Raw genomic sequence first — 22,474 nt, 5'->3', positions numbered from 1 at the left:
ATAATTACATTATAATTACCCAGTATACATACATAAATATATGCAAAGGTTGACTTAACATACAATATACATCTTGTAATTGCATATACAATTTTAGTAGAGTTTTCATTCGTTTTGCATAGGTAGATTTAACCCATGATTATATCAAACTTCAAACTCAGGTTTTTTTGCCATTTTTTATTGAAAATTTTGAAAAAAAAACTTTTACAAATGTTTACCTCCCTCCCCCTACCCAAACCCCACCCCCACAACCTCCCCCCCCCTACTTCCCAGAACCAATACAGGGTATAAATCTTTAACAAAGATATTCTAAGATAAACTTTAAAAAAAGTTAGTATCATCTTTCATTTGAGCTTTAACTCCTCTTTGCTAAGCTAGCTCTAAACAGATTATATCATTCCTTGTTTCTTCAGTCATAAGCTATCTGGAATTTCTTAGTCCCATGTTTATTTTGAGTATAGTCAATCCATCTTCTCCACTCTCAAACTCAGTTTTTGTAAATAAGACAGTAAGCAAAAGAATCTGATCAAACATTTCACATGATGTAAACCAGTAGTTTGAAAAATGTAGACAGTTCTGGGGATGGAGATAAGAGTGAAAAATTAATAAAGGGCCAGAGTTTGTGCAGATAAAAACTCCACATGCACCAAAATCTGAGGGAGCATTGAACACCAGCGATCAGAACACTTTTTCAAAGCATTGAATATTTAATAGCATTTTGGGGATCTCATCGTTTCTTCCAGCTCACTTTGGCATAAAGTTAACCTACTGTCCATTTTTAGAAGACATGACCTCATGACACAACCTTTGTCTTATTCCCAGTTCATTAGGAAGACAACCTAAATTTGTCTTCAGCTATTCCAATTTCAGGTAGTGTTTTCCATCTTCTCCCAACACAATTCTTGACCTACTAATTATCTACAAGACTGAATTCATAACCTTGGTCTTAATTCAGTCTGCACCTGGCATCTGCCAAGGACCTATTGGGTAAGTGAAGATGCTGTAGCCACAACGTTTGGACACAGGATGCTGCCCTTCATGCCCATTTTGGCCTGGGCTTCAGGAGAACCTGAGCATCGGGTTTGCACAGAAGCACCTGCCCTTCTAGGGCCTGACCTGCACTTGGCAATCTGCCTTTTGTTCTAATCTGTTTATTATTACGTATCTATTAGATTTTTATCCTGCCAAGGTGGCGAACATAGCTAATGTTCTTTCCTTCTATTTTCCCCACAATAATTGTGTGAGATGGGTTGGACTGAGAGGGAGTGACTGGCTCAAGTGATTGTTGCTTTGCCTTAATGTTTCCCTGCACTTGGCTTTAAAAAAATCAGAGCACCATTGTTCTTCCTTTACTTCTTCTTTTCGTTTTGGCCTAGCATCCAAGCTACATACAAGAACAATCTATACTGGTTAAAGGGAAAACATATGAAGTAAATGGAAGAAGTTAAAAGGCTTGAGACCCATTGGCTTAAACAAATATAAATAAGCTCATTCTCTTTAATCTTTTATTACTGAAGTTGTACAGATAGTGCTTGTTTGCTAACCACAATTGGGACTGGAAACTTGGTTCTTAAGTGAAGGAGTCCCTAGTGAAACTGTACTTGGGCTCGTGATCTTACTTCGGCTTTTTTCCCCCTTACAGACCTGCAAAGGTCATAAATATGAGAATGAGCCATAAAAGTACTTTTCTATTACCATCATAACTGCAAGTGAGCAATTCCGCACTTTAAAAATACCACATAATCTACTCATAACTATTCTATACTGTTAGGAGGGACCCGTTGTGCATCACACGTTTTTCGAAAGCTAAACGAACCCATTGCTTTTGCTGCTTGGCAATCTTTTCTGCCAAACATTTTATTACAATAGGATCCACTTTTGAGTCAAATTTGTTGGCAAACCAATGCCCGTGGTTGAGGAGCCATCTGAGTTCTGCAGCTCCATAGATGCACACGCTGCGAAGATGTGCACCAGTGCAGGGAGGGTAGAGCTCATTCTCAAAGTAGTACCATTTTACCAAACGGGTTTTGATCTGAAGATCTGTGATATCGTCAACTTCTCTTGGAACCTGTCCAGGTACTCCAGGCATACGAAGAAGAGTTGCCCAGAAATGTTCATCCGGTGAATAAGTATCCTTTGACCATTCAAAAAAATCTTGAACTTGGGAATTGCCAAGAATATATTGTACAAAAGCTCGACATAAAATAAAGTACGCACTGCCTACAAAAATTTTTAAATTGTGTGGAGGTGGACTCTTTGGAATATTAGTTTTCGCAGGCATCTTCATGGAGTGATAAAACTTTTTTTGAAGTTCATGGTGATAGGTAAATCTTTGTTTTTTACTACTGCTTGGTCTGACAGACTCCAACATGTTATCTCCATTAAGTCTCTTAAGTTCATCTACCAGCTCAAAGTTTGATCTCAGGGGAAAATCTTGGCCACACAAATTAATTACATACTTCCATGGAACTTCAGATTTCAATAAATCAGAAAAACAATTCAAGTCTGCCTGCACCCTTGAAATATGGGCATACTCAACCACTTCCAATTTGGATGCAATGAATATATTAGAGAAACATTTGGTCAGATTCTCCAAAGCCTGTTTGAAAGTGTCAGATGACTTTTGATCATAATGGATACAGTAGACATTCTGACTACTATAAATTGTATGAATGAGCCGCTCGACCATTATGGCATTTTTGTGAACAACCAGAGAATAAGCTAAAGGGAATTCTTCCTCTTCTGGAGAAACGGCCTTTAGGTGATATTCTCTAATTCTTCGGTATTGCTGGCAGTTACTGGTCATTGCTATAACATCTTCATCTTCTAAATCAATAATCTCTTTTCTCTTTATCGCTAAAGACTTTCCAATCTCCGTGGGATCTTGATCATAGATGTAGGAACAATTAATTGTATATTGGTCATATTGATTTACATGGCTGTACCTGTTTTTCACAAATGACGAGGTGCTTAAAAACAGTTCTACAAAGTACATATCTTGGTGAAAGAATAAAATCCAATCATCTTTGAACAGCCAGAGCAGCACAACCATTAAAAACGGTATTAAAATACGCCATCGTATTGGACAAATATGGAAGCATTTGCATTTCTTCATTCTGTGAAAAGAAAGAGTCAAAGGCAAATTAAAGACCATTCTATATGTTTATAAACAATAAAGATTTAGCAAAGTAACTATTTCAGTGATAACATAAATGCATTCCCTTGTATTTCTCTCCTACGGTTGCCAGCAAGATCCTGTAAAATGTATGACCACCTTGTAAAGGTTTGTTTTCTTGATTCAAAATTGTCTTACCTCAGGAATGGGTCATAGATGATCTATTTGGCCAACTTCTTTCACTTGCTTTCTTGCCATACTTTCCCTAAGAATTGCTGATCAGAAATGCCTCTTCAGCAGAAGTGGCCTCTCTTCTTCCCTATCAGACAATGCCTCATTGATCCTACGAGAGTGGTGGTGGTGGTGGTGGTGGAATTTAGTTTGTTTGTATTACAGAATACACAGTTTTATAAAATCAATTTTGGAGGGAAACCTCCCTCCTCCAAATATTACAGAAAATAATGTTAGATGGACAGCCAAGAGATGCAGTTTGGTCTAGTGGTTTAAGGCACCAGATTGGAAAGTAGGAGACTGTGAGTTCACATCCTGCCTTAGCTATGGAAGCCAGCTGGGTGATCTTGGGCCAGTCACTTTCTCTCAGTCCAACCTACCTCACAAGGTTGTTGTTGGGGAAAGGGGCGGAGGAAGGTGTACTAGCTTGAGTTATTTGTAAAGGCAGGATACAAAATAAATCAAGTGGAGTGTGCTATTCACTTTATGATGAATACTAGGATCTTGTTGATTGCTGCTAAGATGTCTTAATTGTTCAAAATAGACACAACATTCCCAGCTTTTCATTCTGTCCTGTCCACCAATGGTAGAATCTCCTCAAACCTCTCAATGACTCTTATTGTAAGACAAGGAATAGTAATAGCATTTAGACATATACTGTTCCATAGTGCTTTACAGAACTCTCTGGTTTACAAACAGAGGTGGGTTCCTACCAGTTCGCACCTATTCGGTAAAACCGGTTCGTCAAATCTACCGAACCGATTAGAAGAGGTTCCACCAGTGGACCCAGAAAGCAGGTCACACCTACAGAAGAGGTTCCAAAAAATTTTGAAACCCACCACTGGTCCTTGGATATGATTATTCTACACTATCATGCTCATATTTATAAAACTCAGTGCCTCTATGAAAGGTAAGGATGACTACTGCGTTTGTGGTGCAATCAGAACATTGCGTGTGTTGAAGTTGTTTTAACGCAAACCAAAGATGCCTTTTAAAAAACAAGTTTACATCATATTCTTATGCATGCCAGTGCTGTGTGTGAGGTAATTTAAGGTGGTTCTGACAAGTGTTGTCGGTATTTTCATATCCGGTCACATGGGCAGCAAGCCACTCCCATCCAGTCACATGGGTGGCAAGCCACTCCCACAAAGGAGGCCACACCCACAGAGTAGGTTCAAACAATTTTTGAAACCCACCACTATTTACAAATATCAACATATTACCGCCAAATCTCTGTCCTAGTTTTATCTTGGAAGGTGGAGTCAACTTTGAGGCAGTCAGGATCAAACTCCTGGCTATGGGCAGAGTTTGCCTGCAATACTACATTCTAACTAGTGTGCCACCATGGTTCGAGAGAGGAAAAAAGGAAGAGAATAATCATGAATGAAGGTGAATAGATGTATCCCAGGATAATCCCAGGACAATCTCTCAGTAACTGACCCGGATTGGATCCTGCGGAATAAACAGTGTTTGTAATGAGACACAACTCTCATTATTCCTAACTACTAGGAATAATAATTCTCTAGCAACATGTTACTAGAGAGAGTAAATTGCAATCTAAAATGTCTCAAAGGCATTAGATTGAGGAAAGGTGGTTAAATTATCTTTTCCTTTATTTGTGATCTGCCAGTAAAAATAAACATTTATCTTTATTTCTTTGAAAAAAATGCAAACCATGATATGACATAAACACAGTACCTGGATGTGAGCTAAATGTATCACTTTGAGACACATCTAGGTATGATGTGAAGGATTTTGAAAATGCATAGGAAACTATTTATTTTTATTTATATGTCACATTTGGAGACTGCCCACAGAGCTACTGTGAATGAAACTTTGATAAAAATGGCCATTTCCTCACTAGTAGAAAGAAACACACAGCGCGGGGTTAATTCTTATTGTATCCACTCAACATCAGAGAAGACTGCAACTGCTGTTTGTGGGAAAATTTGTTTCCCTGTTGAATTTGCTTCTCAGTAGGTTGCAAAAGGAGATCATATGACCCACCCAGCAACTGTCATAAATATGAATCAGTTGCCAAGCATTTTGATCTTTTGACAATGGGGATGCCACAATGGTCATAAAGTGAATAAAACTGTCAAAAGCCATTTTTTTCTGTACAATTGTAATTTTGGATGGTCACTGAACAAATGGTTGTAAATCAAGGACTACCTATATTCTAGTATGTATGTATGTATGTATGTACAGTACGTATGTATGTATTTGTATTTCATATTTCTTAAATCTCTCTCAGATAGGGGCTCTATAGATACTATAATATTTTTCTAGTATCTTCCCTATTTTATTTTAACAAGGTGCCTTGTTTCCTACGAAAAAGGCTTAAGAAGAATAAAGTGGCCTAATACAAAGATGCCTGTAGAATAATGGCTAAGTATTAATTAATCTAAAATTGTGCTAATGCATTCTCTTCATTTTCTGAAAACCCATCGCTATAGATATAGGCTACAACATTTATATAAAAGATATATTATTTACTTGTGGCCCCAAGAAAACTTTCGTATGTAACCACAGACCCTGTACAATTGTGATTTTTAGTTTTCATAAAAGAAAGCTTCTTAAAGGCACAGTGGGGCAGTGGTTAGAGTGCAGTATCGCAGGCTACTTCTGCTGACTGCCTGCAGTTTTGGCAGTTCAAATCTCACCAGGCTCAAGGTTGACTCAGCCTTCCATCCTTTGGAGGTGTGTAAAATGAGGACCCAAATTGTTGGGGGCAATAGGCTGACTCTGTAAACTGCGTAGAGCGGGCTGTAAAAGCACTGTAAAGTGGTATATAAGTCTAAGTGCTTTTGTTGTGGGAAAATAACCATATTAAACATGGTTAAATTAATTTTCCCCCGTTTCTCATGTCAGGCATATCACTCAAAGGACAAGTGTAGATTTCAACCTGAAAAATGTTAGGTATTGCCATTGAAAAGATCTGTGGCAAACTAGTCCCAATTATATTACGTTTAGAAACAACTTTATAAAAAAAGGGGGGGGAAACCGACCATGCGCACATAGTCAGAATTCAATCCGATATTCCGCCTCTAATATAGTAAGTGCCTGCGCAAATGTTATCAAGAAGGACATGCAAACAACAGATCAGACTCTCTCTAATTTGTTGGAACAGACCGTTGTAAAACACACTGTCAGCAGAGGATACACATACATGGGAATTGGCAGTACAATGGCTTGTTCAGCAATGTTCAGAAAGAAAGTATTGTTCGGTTTTTATTCAAAATCTACAACACGCTGAGCACTTTGACTCAGATATACTGATGAATGAATAAAAAGTAAACCAAGTTAATGTTTGACTGATTCTGGAATAAATGTTGAATAATACCATCATATGTTTGTTATAAAAACAAAGCAAAATTTGTGCTTTTTTGTTAAAACACAAAAAGTCTGGATTTAACTGCGAGATACAGCATTTTAACCTTAGAAAGTAGGTAGAGACATCAGGACAGAATTCAAAGATGATGAGACATAGCTGATAGGTAACATCCATGGCCTTCAGATGTTCCTCAACTACAATTCCACTCATGACTTGCCACTAGTCATGCCAGCTAGATCTAGGTGATGGATTTCCAATTTTCCTGACCTTCCTCACTGTTTAGTGTTGCATTCTGCATGCTACACACAAGATTTAACTGCATTACAAGGAGTATAGAGGATGGATACCTGACAGTAAAATAAAGGGAGAAAGAATATATCTAGGTGGCCTGAAAAATGTATTAGGGAATAATATATTACAAGTAATCCTTAATTTACAGCCATTTATTTAGGGACTTTTTAAAGTTACAGCAATGCTGGAAAAAAGTGACATTATGACCACACTTACGATTGTTGTAATGTCCTCAGGGTCATGTAATCCAAATTTGGGTGATTGGCAACTGGCATGTATTTATGACAGTTTCAGTGTCCTGGGATCATTTACGACTTTCCCAGCTGGTTTCCAACAAGCAAAATCAATGTGGGAAGCTAAATTCACAATATTCATGTAATTCAATTCAGCAGAAGAAACTATTGGTTGCCCACTGACACCACTGGATGACATCGCCAGATCTCGCTGCTTTAGCAGAATAAGGAAGATACTCAGAGATAATTCACACCCCGGTCAGTGTCTCTTTGCACTTCTACCATCAGGCAGAAGACATCAAAGTATAGCCAGCCGAACAAACAGGTTTAAAGATAGTTTCTATCCTTGGGCTGTGAGAATTTTAAATACAACCACAATCACCCCATGCACCCGCTAGTTTTTTTTCTTTTTCTTTCATTTTTCGTTTCTGTTATAATTTTGCACCAGTGAGGTTAAAGCCAATTTCGTTGTATTTAAGGACAATGACAATAAAGATTATACTTATACTTTAGAGAGGCCAGGGGCTGAAGATGATGCTGTCCCAAGCCCGTCAGGAATTGGGGGAGTTGGTCAACCAGACAGGGAGCTGCCTGCCTTCACAGACACAGGGGAGTATCAGCTGCTGACTGAACTCCAGCACGAGATCAGCTCTGACAGACCTCTGATGAGGAAAAGCTGCCTCCTCCACTCAATCCAACGGCAAGGAGAGCAGAGCACAGGCAAGCCAAGGGAAGGGCTGTGAGGCTACATGGGAGAAGATTGCCCCACCTCTCCTCACACCTGAACAGCTGGAGTGAATGATTTAAGGATAAGCCATGGGGAGTTAGTCTCTGCCAAGGACAATTGTTTGTTTTGTGTTACACTCCCCCGGCTTTGACCTGTGCCGTTTTTCCTTGCTTCCAGGGCAGCTTTTCACCTCTGCTTTGAGGACTGATGTTTTTCTTGCTGCAGTCTTGTGGACTGTTTTTGCCCTTTGCTTTGCTTTACCTTCAAAACTGCCTTGTTCCTAGTGCCTTATCTTTGTCCTGTAGATTGCCATTTGTCTTATGCCTGGACTTTGCCTTATGGACTTTCCTGGTAATATAATGGCTCTTGTTTGGGGGACTGAAGGTGGGTGGGGTGAAACCTTACTGGTCATTGGAGGGCCATTGACACTTCTTGAGGGAAATAAAGGGCTCTGTAAGGCATGCCTTGACCACCTGGGTCATAAGAAAACTAGAGAATGTTTCTTTGGTAAATATCTGCATTTAAAGGGAATTTAAATGAAATTTCTCCTTTTTTGGCATTCTTTTCTTCAAGAATCATTCCTTAATTCCTAAGGACTTATGGTAAAAATGTATGAAGGCATTTTCCTTCTCCATTTTTCCATGCTTTTAGAAAGTTTTCTTGTATGAATAAGTGGTAGAAAGGATCATTATAGCAACCAGTGAGTCATGTTACCAACTGCTATCAGATCACTCATATTTCGTAAGTGCAAGCACCTTTTTGTAAATTTTGCTCTGTTTTGACACTGTTCTAAATATGCAATCAACAAAGACCTCAATCTTTAGGCAGCATAACAAAGCTTAAAATGTTACAGAGTTTTCTCCACAGAAGTAACTTCTGGAAATGAAAAGCAACCCATATGATGTAGATACTACAGGTAGTCCTTGATTTACAACAGTTCATTTAATGACTCTTCAAAGTTACGGTGTCACTGAAAAAAGTGACTTATGACCGTTTTTCATGCTTCTCCATGGTCATATGATTCAGATGCTTGGCAACTGGTGCATATTTATGATGTTTGCAGTGTCCTGGGGTCATGTCAGGGGTGGGTTTCAACCGGTTCGCAGCGGTCCCTGCGAACTGGTTGGTCGGCGAACCCGGAAGTAAGTAACTTCCGGGAACGGTGAAGGGCCCACCCGCCCGCCCGCGCTCCTTACCCGGTTTTGACGAGTTCTGCGCTTCCACGCATGTGCAGGTCGCATACAGCGCCTGCGCGATCCTCCAGGAGCAGCTGGAGCCTCGCACAGATGCTAGTACGCATGCGTACACCGCACGCGTGCACGAGGATGCCGCCGGCCCCGTTCCAACCGAACCGGTTGGAACGGGGTGAGAAACCCACCCCTGGGTCATGTGATCAGCTTTTGCAATCTTCTGACAAGCAAAGTCAATGGGAAATCTAGATTCATTTAACAACTGTGTTACTAACTTAACAATTGCAGTGATTCACTTAACTAACAACTATGGCAAGAAAAGTCATAAAGTGGGCCAAAAGTCACTGAACAAATGCTTTGCTAAGCAACAGAAATTTTGGACTCAACTGTGGTCATAACTCATGGACTACCGGTATTTGCTCTATTAACTGAAATTTGGAAGTTTCAATTTTGTCCTGGCCTCTAACTTCCTATTTAATGTACTGACTAAACTTTTAACCACAGATCCAACAGATGTGTAGTGTAATGAAAGAAGTAACGTATTTTTGTGGCATTCTATATGTGAAATACATTTCCGTTCCCCACATCATCATCCAATTGTTACATTTTATGGACACCATGGACAGATTCTTTTCAGTGGTTGGTCCATTCTTACTTTCTGTCATTGCTTGTAGAGTTTAAACAGACTCTAAAAAAACCTTTTACTTATAAAGGTGCCCCTATTTGGCATGTTTTAAATCCTGTTTATTCCAAACTAAATTCCAATTGTGTACTTCTTACTCAGAGGTTACCACCAGTAAACATAGTCCTTGTTTCTTAGAAGACATGCATACTTTTAAGCTACAAATTTGCTTTTAAAAAATCCATCTATTCTTTTATATTCTCAGGGAAGTATGAAATGTGCTGCATAATGTAAGAGGCAACTGCACCTTTATTTTTTTCTGGACAAGAGGTGATAAATAACTTTAAAGTATTTTAATCACTTCATCTGAACCTTAAGCAGGTAATTGGTACTAAAACTTTTTTTCAATTTTTGCCCCCTAAATTTGAAAATACTGATCAGAGTAAATTAATTACAGTGTTGATGTATTCCATATCCATGCAAATAAATGTCTCATAACCACATTTTATTGCCTATGAATAACTTACTTGTAAGGACCATGTTTCTTTCAATTTAAAATCTTACACATATAATGGAGTACAATTCTGCAATTGATCATCATTTGTGCTTGTTAAATCATGCTATTTATTGGCAACATCACTTGTTATTTCACTATGGTTTGCATAAATTTAAAGATCTGATTCATAAAGTTTTTATTCCATGAATGGAAGACTTTAATATATTAAAGATACTTTAACATGCAGTCTACTGTTGAAAAATGCAACACTACTAGGTGTTACAACCAAATTCTGTTTCGAGGGACTAAAGAGCAGTGGTGGCTTTCAAATTTTTTTAGAACCTCTTCTGTAAGTGTGGCCTGCTTTGTGGGAGTGGCTTGCCAGCCATGTGACTGGGTGGGAGTGGCTTGGCAGTCAGGTGGCTGGGTGGGCATGGCCAACTTGTAAAATGTGAAACTCACTTAACACCGCTCTTGCTTAACAACCAAAATGTTGGCTCAGGAACGCTGGCATTGAAGCACGCAAGTCTTAAAGCTGCCAAGTTAAAAGACCCCGGCACCCCTAACCCTTTAGAAAAAAAACCCCAGGGGTGTTCAAACTTGACAGCTTTAAGACTTGTGAACGTCACCTCCCAGAATTCCTCCCCTCGCTCTTCATCTTGATGATGTGTGAATGGGCGGGGGGAGGGAGCTGGAACCGGTTCTAAACGGCACTGCAGATTTGTGGAACCTCTTCTATAGAAGAGGTTAGAACTGGCAGGAACCCACCTCTTGACTAAAGTAACCAAAATTATTAAGATACATATTTCATTTATTAAGCTATGAGTGCATTAATGCTCTATGAGCTGCAGGACATGAAAACTTATCCCTTTTAATAAAATGTACTAGTTTGAAAAAGTGCTACCAGAACTGGATTGAACTGTGATTTTGGAGGGGGAAAAACCCTGGGAAAAGTCCAAAATATCTTCTCCAAAGACAAAAATAGTTTTTATTTCTTTGTTTATTATACAGTAGTATCCAAGCTATGAAATGTAAATTGTTTAAAAATGTTTTAATTTTATTTACAAATTATAAAAACATGCCTAAATACACTAAAATAATCCACATACTTAAAATGTTTATTTTTAGAGGGAAAAGATTAATAGAACCTCCAAAAAAGGAAGAATATTTTTTTTAAAAAATCCCAAACTAAAAATGAAAAAAATCTACATTTTTCAGAAAGAAGGGATATGATCCTAATGGAACAATTTTACCTATGACTTCATTTGTCATCCAAACATATCCTATGGAAATGTGTGTACGCTCAACCTCATATACAATTTTAAAATTTACATTGTATTATTACTGTGTTTCAACCATATAAAGTATGTCCATACTTTAATTAAAATAAAGGCAATAATATTGTTTAATAATTTAAAAGATTGATTATACTATACAAATCTACATCTATAATACACTTATCTATAGTTATGTTTGCTAAAAAGTGCCATACACTACTATAATATGATGAGTACTAAGTATTATTGTAAAATATCACAAAATCTCTGCCATAGCAATGCTTTCTTTTAACACACTAAAAGAAAAATAAAATGTGAAATGTAAAGTACATTTCAGCAAATTTTAAATTCAGATTTTTAAAAATCAGTTGGAATTTTCTTTACCTTTTCCTCCACTTTCTTTAATGTATTACAGGAAATTGTCCAGTCACCATCTGGTTTAGTGGATTATATCAGCATAGTGTTTTTACATCTTCCTGTTACTTGCACCAATACTATATTGTCAGATGTGTCTGATTAACAGTGCTTTATTAAATATGTAGCTATCTTACCTGAAGAAGACAGACATTTCTGACTGTGAAGAGAAAGAGAAAAAGAAAAAGAGGTTAAGATATTTTAAAGTATTTACAATTTCATTCTTGCTTTCCTATCTAAGCTCTTCTGAACCAAACAAGAAATATTTTATATTTCTTTATGAGTGTCATGAGAGGTAGCATATATGTAACTTTTTTATTTTGAGTAATATAACATAATCATATTATTAGTATTCACTATAAAATTATGTAAATATATAACTTTATAAACATATGAATATATATTCACCTTGATATTTTTTCTTAGCTGCCATATATATTAAATTTTGTACTACTCTCTAATTGTTTCTAATTGTTTTATGATTTTTCATCACCTAGAGCCTCCTGTTTGAGATGGGTGGATATAGATTTGAAGAAACAAAACGGCACATTGTAATATAAACAACAGAATTGAAGAACAGAAATTTTAAAACAGTTGTTTGAACAACCAGTATTTATTTGCAAAGCTACTGAGCACAATTCATTTCAAATGCCCTGTATTTATCTTTTATTTCACTTTATTTGCACATGGCCTGTGGCAAGCAAATAAATCTTGTTAGTTCACTGGCCTTTTCACTTAATGGAGACAACATGCCTGGAGATGAAAGTTATGACTATCAATTAGTAAAAAGAGGGTGGTTTCCAGTTTCTATCTTTTTCAGGTATACACATGCATATATGTAAAATATTTACTACACTATATCGCTACCATGATTATGAAAACCTATATCCCTGTATCCCTTTGTATATACTACATTATTTACCCATTGAAATGATGGGTAACACTATTTATGCCTGTTCAGTTGCTAAATATATAGTTGCTAAATATACAGTGAAACAATGGTTCTATGAGAAAAATATTTTCTATGGCATCACTATACTGATTCATACTATTCTATAAATCTGTATTTTAGACCAAAACATTTATCTCATACCCAAATAATAACAAGCCATAATAAATATTTTTCTTTTTAAATCACCCGAGAATTGTTACAATATTAAATATGCCAACCATTTCATTCAAAAGTAGCTCCCACAATTCTTGTCATACAAAGCTGATCATTTATCTGATTTTTGTAACATAACTGTCCTTTGAACTGAACAATGCAACCAAGACAGTGGTGGGTTTCAAAAATTTTTAGAACCTCTTCTTCTGTAGGTGTGGCCTGCTTTGTGGGAGTGGCTTGCCGGCCATGTGACTGGGTGGGAATGGCTTGCCAGCCATGTGACCGGGTGGGAAAGGCTTGCCAGCCATGTGACCGAGTAGAAGTGGTTTGGCAGTCATGTGACTGGGTGGGCATGACCAACTTGTAAAATGTGGTGAAACTCACTTAACAACGCTCTTGCTTAGCAACCAAAATGTTGGCTCAGAAACTCTGGCATTTGAAGCACGCAAGTCTTAAAACTGTCAAGTTACAAGACCCTGGCACCCCTAACCCTTTGGGGAAAAAAACCCCAGGGGTGTTCAAACTTGACAGCTTTAAGACTTGTGGACTTCAACTCCCAGAATTCCTCCTCTCGCTCTTCATCTTGATGATGTGCAGGCGGGCGGGGGGAGGGAGCTGGAACCAGTTCTAAATGGCACTGTAGATTTGTGGAACCTCTTCTATAGAAGAGGTTAGAACTGGCAGGAACCCACCTCTGAACCAAGTTATAAGTAATCAAAGTTGAATCTGTTAACAACTAAGAATACATAGTTTCATGCACAATAGATTTAAAAACTCAGACTTTTAATTTTTCTTCGGGACAATCTTGATCACAACAGACAGATCGAAATAAAAATTAAGATAATAATAATACAGGTAGTCCTCAACTTATGACCACAATTGAGCCCAAAATTTACTGCTAAGTAAGACATTTATTGTTTTTTACCCCATTTTATGACTTTTCAGGAAGTCGTAAAAGGGGATTACATGACCCCAGAACATTAGAGCTGTTGTAAATATGACAGTTGCTAAGTATCTGGATTTTGATCACATGATTCTGAGGTGTGAAAAACGGTCATACTTTTTTCAGTGTTGTAACTTTGAACAATCACCAAATCAACTGTTGTAAATCAAGTACTACCTGTAGTTAACAACAGTAACTTCCTCTTTCAATCTTTATGTTCTTTGTCATTATCAAACATTCTGCACAAAAATCTTTGCTGCTGTCTTTTTTCCTTGTGTTTTATATTAGTTAAACCTTTGAATTCCAAGATAGGCTACTCAAATTATTTGATTTTTTTGATAGCTGCTATTATTCCAAATGCTTCCTATTATTTTTTTACTATAGTACTACATTTTATTTTCTTATTATTTTCTCCATGCATAAAGATCGCTTCTTTTTTTGCCTGGACCACATTTCTGCAATCAAATGAAATATTAATGGTGCAATGTTTCAGGATTGTATTCTAGCACATGCTTTATGTTGGATTTCCTTAATATTTTCTAAGAGAAGACCCAGAGCTGTGATCCACTACCACTGTATTCGCCGTAGGTTCAATCTGTTTCTTGTGTACATGATGAACAATTTTATAATTCTTCTTCTTGTGCCATATCCATCATCGGACGTTGGCGATCATGTTGGCAATCCTATTTTTGTCAACAGCCACATGAAAAAGTGCTGCTGAGTTTTGTCCAAACTAGCCCCTTAGGTCTGGTTCTTCTTCTGCCTGGACCTCATTTGCCTTCAATTTTTCCCTGGAGGATTAAGTGAAGGATGCCGTATTTTTCTGGGTGTCGCATCAGATGTCTAAAATATTCTAACTTTTGCTTTTTAATGGCTTTGATGATTTCCCGTTGCTTTTCCAGGAGGCTTATCACCTCCTCATTTGTGATTTTGTCAACCCAGTTCATACGTAATAGCTGTCTGTAAATCCACATTTCAAATGCTTCTAGTTTCTTCAAATGGTTTTGTGTCAGAGACCAACTCTCTACTCCATAGAGCAGGATAGAAAAGATGTAGCATGTGACAAGTCTGATTTTCAGACTGCGATTTTATACTTAAATGTTATACTTAAATAAGTCTATTACACGGCTTGTTGGCATTTATGCATGTAAAACATATTCTGTTATTGAGCATAACAGTAATTCTGACTAATTCATATAAATCGATGGATTATAAAACTTGGAACCATATCAAAGAAGCCACAATCGAAACCACATTTACTAGGCAACATGTCCCAGTACATACCTAATCATGAAGGTACATGTTTAAACTGCTCTTATAAATAAACAGATTTATAATGACTTAGTGTTGTAAATGTTTATTTACTCTGACTAAAAGAGCACATTACTGAAGGATCTGCCAATTATAGCTTCTATTTGGTCTGAACACACTTCTAAAACTGCTATGCACTTAAAGTTTGCATACCATATACACTTTATGTGTTTTAAATACCAAGTATCTAGACTTGTCAGCTGAAACACACTGTATGTTTACTTTGAGTTTCATGTTGTCAGCTTGTCATTAGATTATGTTGATGGGATTAATGGAAATTGGGAAAGGCTGGATTACATTATTCAAGAATATAATAATAATATAACAGTGGACTTATATACCGCTTCATAGGGCTTTCAGCCCTCTCTAAGCGGTTTACAGAGTCAGCATATTTCCCCCAACAACAATCTGGGTCCTCATTTTACCCACCTCGGAAGGATGGAAGGCTGAGTCAAGCGGTAAGATTTGAACCGCTGAACTGCTGATCTAGCAGTCAGCCTGCAGTGCTGCATTTAACCACCGCGCCACCTTGGCTCTTAAGAAGGCTATTCAGTGATCTGGATTTGAAAAGATGATTGTGAAGGGTACGGGGACACATATTACATCCAAACATTTTCTCAGACTCATACTGATGCAGCACAATTGTGAGAAAACGGATGTTTGGATTAAGGAAGTGGCAACAGAAACAAAGTGTGCATCAACATGTGCTTTTCTTTTTTAATCCAGATTAATGCATACCCCTGCTATCTAAGTTAGCTTCTTCTTTTTTGTGAGCATAGTTGTTTGTATCTGACAGTTTTTAGATCAGAATTCACTTCTTCATCACCATTTTCACTCTTATATTCCTACTATTTGAAAACTGATTGTTCTAATTTAATATTGCATTATTTAAAAACAGGATTTAAATGTATTGTTTAAAGGAATACAAAGAAAAAACATTACAAAATGCTATAAACAAAAACATTTTCTTCCAGATTGTCCCAATTGTATTTCAAATATATATTGAGAATAGAATAGAATAGAATAGAATTCTTTATTGGCCAAGTGTGATTGGATACACAGGGAATTTGTCTTTGGTGCATATGCTCTCAGTGGACATTAAAAAAAAAGATACATTTGTCATGAATGCATGTAAATGTGATCAATAAGCTCATTTTAATACCTGGATTTGTTTAAGAAAAAATATATGAATAAGCATTCAAAAATAACTGCACTTTTCCAACGTAAATTAATTCACACTATGTAGTTATTTTTGCTGAGCCAAGAATTCTGGAAAAAAGCCAGGCTTATTGGCTGTCGAAAGACCTGTAGGATCAGGGCCAGCTGTATATTGGGGAGGGGGTGGGGGCTACATCATTACAAAGAACAGGGGCTGCATGAAGAAGGCAGACCTCCTGAGTAATCACAAGGTGGCATTGTTTCAGAGAAGAGACCCAAAGTGAGTCCTCATTGTGGAACATGTGACATGGGAAAATACTGGGGTTAATATCCTCTCTTCTTTTGTGTACCTTTTTAATAGTCCTTTTTTTAAAAAAAAAGATGTGACAGTTTTTAAGTTTGTTTTTTAAATTAATTGTTGTATGCTGCACAGTCCCTTTCATCTGAGATGGAAGGCTATTAAAATACGTTAAATAAATAAATAATGATTTTGAGTCTAGAAATGAAAGTTAAGAAGCATAGTGAAAAACATGGAACTACAATTAAATATAAACAAAACCAGTCAAATGTAGAATATGTAGAACCACTAATTTCAGAATTGACATTGAAGAGGTGGATAACTTCTGCCTTCTAGGATCAATTATTGACAATAAAGAAACAAGCAATCAAGTAGGAGTTGGTATAGAAATCATGAAGGCCTTGGAAAGGGTATTCAGGTGCTGTGATATGTCACTATCTACAAAAAAAAAATCAGAATTGTGGAAGCAATGGTATTTCCTGTGACACTCCATGGAAGCAAAGTTGGACTTTGAAAAAACAGGCAGAAGCAGTATTGGTGTTGTTGAACTTGGGCATTGGAGAAGACAAATAGATCATAGAGCAAGTCTACCCAGGGTTCATTCAAAGTGCAGATGACCAGGCTCAAATGATCCTAATTATCACATATTGTGTGAAGATCTAGCTCTCTGGAGAAGGCTATAATCTTGGGAAATGTGGAAGGAAAGAGAAGAGACTGACCAGCAGCAAGGTAGATGGGTTGTTACAGTTGTGATATGAGCACCACAGGAATATATGAAAGATCAGGTTATGGACAGATCATCACAAAGAAAATCTATGAGATCACTAAGAGGCAACATTGACTTGATGGCACATAATCATAGCATTTGTGATATCTACAGTGATGATGTAAATAGCAGAAATACAATCTGGTCTATTTCTACAAGAACTCATTCTATATTATAAACTGCAACTACTCTTAATAGACAAAGGCCACATACTAAACCAATGATTTACAAACACAAAAATCATTCTATTTAACCATGCTCAATAACTACACTATGAATAACATAAAAGCAATTCTAAGGAAACTAAAAATAATTAAACCTCCTTGCAGAACTTCTATGTCAGTGACTGTGTTCATACAAAATCCATAGCTTACTTAACCATTGTTCAGTCAGGACAATCAGTCACAATTGACCAGTTTCACATCCTACCAAACCATGAACTACAGTCTGAAAATAAAAGTGAGTGAGTTCTCATCACAATAAACCAAAATCAAAACAAACTCATTGGGGCTTTGACAGACAGCCACCTGCTCCCTCCTCTCTTTTGTATTACAGGATCAATCAAATTAATCACATAATCCTAATTAAATTAATCACATAAAACAGGAACAGGCATAAATTCTCACTTTTGATAGCAATAAACCAGGAATCTGGAGTTGGCTATCATGCAAATCTTTACAGTTCTAGCTTGATGACTGTGTGAAGGGATTAAGAAAGAAGCTGTATACATCAGCATATGGCCTGCTTATCCTCTATCTAGGGGCTGTGGTGTCAGCTCCCAAATACTTTTCTGACAACATTTCAATATGATTTCAACATATTTAAGAACATATTTATTTCCGTCAAAGAGGCTTACCCTGGCCAGAGCAATACTATAAAATGCTATCCTTAACTAATACTTTATTGCTTATGGATTCTTTATATCATTGCATTTTTACTTAGTAATTTACATGAAACATGGATTTCTTGTTTAATTGAGGTTGTACTTTATTAGGTTGTAATGTTTTTATAATTTAGTTGTGTAAAAATTCATATTATCTAGTTGCTTTGGTTATTTTGAATTGATTACTCATTATAGATTTGTGAAAGCAATTAAATCATATATCATTTTGCACTAAGGAATAATTTCGTTGTTCAATCTCATTTTCCAAATATTTGTCTTCCAGGTATCTCCTTTGAAGATCTAACAATTACCTAGATTTTCTCTTGACTGTTTTGGAAAATAGGTTTGACAACACCATTTAGTGAGAAACTACTGCTCATATACATCATCATACTCAGCCAATCTTGGAAAGTCTCAACAAACACAATTACTTGATAAGATACTTGTAACCGACCTCGCATGTAACCAGTATAAACAAACTATTTTCTTACCTTTACCCTCCTTCTCTCATCTATATTTAAATTCCATACCAGTCTAGACTCTAGACCAGGGATGTCAAACTTGGGGCCCGGGGACCGGATCCAGCCCGCGGGGTGCTTAGATCTGGCCTGCTGGGCTGTCCTGGAAATAGTGAAGGACTGGCCCGCAAGGCCTCTGCCAGCAAAAATGGAGCTCGGGGGGGGGGGGGCTGTGTGTGGTCCTCCTGAGCTCTGTTTTCACTGGCAGAAGGTTGCAGGAGGCTATCACAGCCGAAAATGGAGCTCGCGAGGGCTGCACTCCCAAGCTCCATTTTCGCTGGCAGAGGTTTGCAGGAGGCCACTGCAGCTGAAACGGAGCGCAGGAGCCCGTTTTCGCTGGCCGAGCACTTGGGCCTCCACAGGCGCCCCCGACATGAGTGATGTAGAGCTGTTCACACCCACCCTGGCTATGCCCCCCCCAAGGTCAAACACAACTCTGATGTGGCCCTCAATGAAATAGAATTTGATACTCCTGCTCTAGACATACTACATGCCTGATGATGTGAGCTGCAGTTTACAAAAGCTAGTGCCTATTAATAAAAGATTGTTAGTTGAAAAAGGCACACCAGACTGCTTCTGATTTTTGCAACAAAAACCAACTCAGTTCTCTTCCTACAATGTCTAGCTAATTTTTAGTTTTATCTAACTGCTCTCAGAATCAAACATACATTCATTATAACCAGGCTCAATATGTCATTTTTCTTTACAGCATGAGAGCACATAATCACATAGTAGGTACAAAGGGCAACCAAGCAATCCTAGGAAAAAATTGCGACTGTCTTCAAAAAGTTCAGGCAAATGTTCTGCTCATTTGCACACAAGTTCCAAAAGATCTTTTCCAAGTTATTTCTGAAGCACTGCACAGCCTTAATGTGCATATCATTACAGTGGCCTTTTCCAATTTGATATCATTCAGATATATTGGATCTTAACTTTAAGGCTGCCCAGATATGTTCATTGGATTCTCAGCAAATGTGGCTCTAGCATTGAAATTCTATTACAGATAGTCCTCGACTTACAACAGTTCATTTAGTGACTGTTCAAAGTTACAACGGTACTGAAAAAGTGACTTATGACCATTTTTCACACTTACGACCACTACAACATCCCCATGGTCATGGGATCAAAATTCAGATACTTGGCAACTGACTTGTACTTATGACAGTTGCACTGTCCCAGGATCATGTGATCCCCTTTTGCAACCTTCTGACAAGCAAAGTCAATGGGAAAGCCAGATTCACTTAACAACCATGTTACTAACTTAACAACTGCAGTGGTTCACTTAAAGGTGGCGCAGTGGTTAAATGCAGCACTGCAGGCTACTGCTAGATCAGCAGGTCAGCGGTTCAAATCTCACCAGCTCAGGGTTGACTCAGCCTTCCATCCTTCCGAGGTGGGTAAAATGAGGACCCAGATTGTTGGGGGCAATATGCTGACTCTCTGTAAACCGCTTAGAGAGGCCTGAAAGGCCTATGAAGCGGTATATAAGTCTACTGCTATTAACAACTGTGGTAAGAAAGATCTTAAAAGGGGACAAAAAAACAAACGCCTCACTTAGCAACAGAAATTTTGGGCCAAATTATGGTTGTAAATCAAGGACTACCTGTAGTTGATTTTATCCTTTTAGTTTCGTTAAAAAAAACATTATTGGGAAAAATATGGGTGGTTTATTTCTCCTTCCAAGAAGAGCTGATTTTCCAAAGACAAACTTAATAATATTTAGTAGTATCTGGTATATCCAAAGTAAAACATTATTCCATTGATTTCTCATTATCATAATTCTGATTATATATATACCTCAAGACCTACCAATAAAGTATAAAGTATATATAAGTGCTTTCCTGTAACTTAAACCCATCATTTCATAACCTGCAGAGGAGATCCTGATCTCTTTCAATGAGACATCACTGCAGAATTTATAGAACACCATCATATTTTCCTATCAATCTATTGAAGGCTAAATATGCACAGTTGCTTCACTCTCTCAGCATAAGACTTGGTTCCTTGCCCCTTAATCTTTCTTTTCTGACTCTGTTCCAAAGCACAGAATCCAGACTGGGTAAATCATTACTACTTCCTTAATGTTAATTTAATTAGTGATACAAATGTATTATTTTAGCTATCGTAATTGGGCATGTGTATTGGCCTGGCACTGCACACAAAAAATTGTTCCCCTACTCCTTATGTAGAGAGACAATGGGGGAGCATCACCAGGCAATAAGAATGTTGCAAAAATTGAGGCAACTGCTTGATGAAGCAAAGAGATATAGAAAATCCTCAACTTTTTACTGCCCTCTAGTCATCCCCTGCATTTTTACAATCCAAGTTTCACATCTTTGTCAGCAGCCTGGATATGACTACAGCCTGGGTAATTTCCTTAAATGGTTCTTTCTGCCGACAAAACATCCTCAGAAGAACCCAATACCCTTAACTTGCCCTACAAGGCAACTACCACTGTATGTTAGGAGTGCACGTCAAGGACGACATGAGAAGAGGGCATGCTCATGCAACAACATGCTGAATTTGTATCCTGGCTGAGGATTAAGTGCTACATATGGTACATACCATGCAACGCTATTTAAAAACCAGCATGGTTGAATGTGATCTGATTTACAAACTATACTAAGATGATAGCTTATCCCAAGTAGTTGGTAACCATGGCTAATAACTTAGCTTGCAGTACAACCTGATACACACCCCCATGAAGTAAAGTTATTTTCCAGGCACAACCTAGAAGGGAAAGGAAGGGAAGGGACAAGTGTTTCTTCAGCCTGCTGTTATTCTAGCAGCCAATCTCTTAGAGCCAGACTCCCAGAAATGAAGCAAACTTAATATCTTGCATTGTAAAAACGGCGAGAATGCTGCAAAAGTCCCAAAGCCATGCTAAAATTAAATTCGGGAAATGATCAGTCACATCCTCTGCAATCACGGGAAGCACCCAAGTACTGCCTGAGTTTCCGAAACCAAGTGCTGGAGAGCAAAAGCCAAGCCAATTCCAAACGGGGTGGGGTGGGGGAGAATAGGGCGAAAAGCATTTATATTACCGTCCTGAGGGAAATATTCCCAAGCAGGCAGTCGAGGCTGGCCAACCTTGGTTTCTAAAGCGAACGGCTCTACTCTTCTTCCACCGGGGCGAAGACAGGCAGATGGAAACTTCTTTGCCCCCCTGAAAAGTGAACTCTACTTCGGAGCAGCGCCGCTGCGCCTCTCCGTCGAAGCGGGTTCTTACCTGGCTGCGCTCCGACGGAGAGAAGGGAACAGGCAGGTCGTCCCGCTGGCCTGGCCGCTCGTGCACGTGGCCCGGTTCCCCCCGCCCTCACCTCCTGCCTTTTAGCCCGCGCCGGTGCCTCTGAGGAAGGAAGCGCGAAGAAACAGTTGCCTTTGCAAGTGAAGCTTCTGTGACGCGGACGAAGGAGGAGGCGCGGCGGTAGTTCCTCCAAACCAAAAAGGGAGGAGCGCAACTGCAGCGGCACATTTCCCGACTCCGTCCCGGGCCGTCGCCAGCAGCAGCCTGAGAGAGCAGCTGCACGAGGGGTTTTGCGCGCCAGCGCTCCTGCGGGAT

At 38.2% G+C, this 22,474-nt stretch overlaps 1 protein-coding gene across 4 annotated transcripts; it reads right to left on the bottom strand.

The window, feature by feature from the left end:
• Nucleotides 1–274: 274 nt before the first annotated feature.
• On the bottom strand, nt 275–22,358 carry GCNT4 (glucosaminyl (N-acetyl) transferase 4). 4 transcript variants are annotated; one of them, XM_014060988.2, is made up of 3 exons: nt 22,142–22,358; nt 12,068–12,090; nt 275–3,116 (listed from the first exon to the last, which is right to left on the bottom strand). In XM_014060988.2, exons 2-3 carry the CDS (start codon nt 12,082–12,084, stop codon nt 1,760–1,762), a joined length of 1,374 nt encoding a protein of 457 aa, XP_013916463.2. In that variant the 5' UTR covers nt 12,085–12,090; nt 22,142–22,358; the 3' UTR covers nt 275–1,759. The 4 variants fall into 4 exon arrangements, with proteins under 4 accessions (XP_013916463.2, XP_087571767.1, XP_087571766.1 ...); XM_087715641.1 differs by having other exon boundaries at nt 11,901–12,090; nt 21,957–22,357; XM_087715640.1 differs by having other exon boundaries at nt 21,957–22,357.
• Nucleotides 22,359–22,474: the final 116 nt, after the last annotated feature.

The sequence above is a fragment of the Thamnophis sirtalis genome, unplaced genomic scaffold (genome assembly GCF_051295495.1).
Source record: "Thamnophis sirtalis isolate CommonGarterSnake01/CBP01778 unplaced genomic scaffold, rThaSir2_p1.2 scaffold_5, whole genome shotgun sequence".
Lineage (NCBI taxonomy): Eukaryota > Metazoa > Chordata > Lepidosauria > Squamata > Natricidae > Thamnophis > Thamnophis sirtalis.
This window is presented reverse-complemented; position numbering and strand designations above follow the sequence as displayed.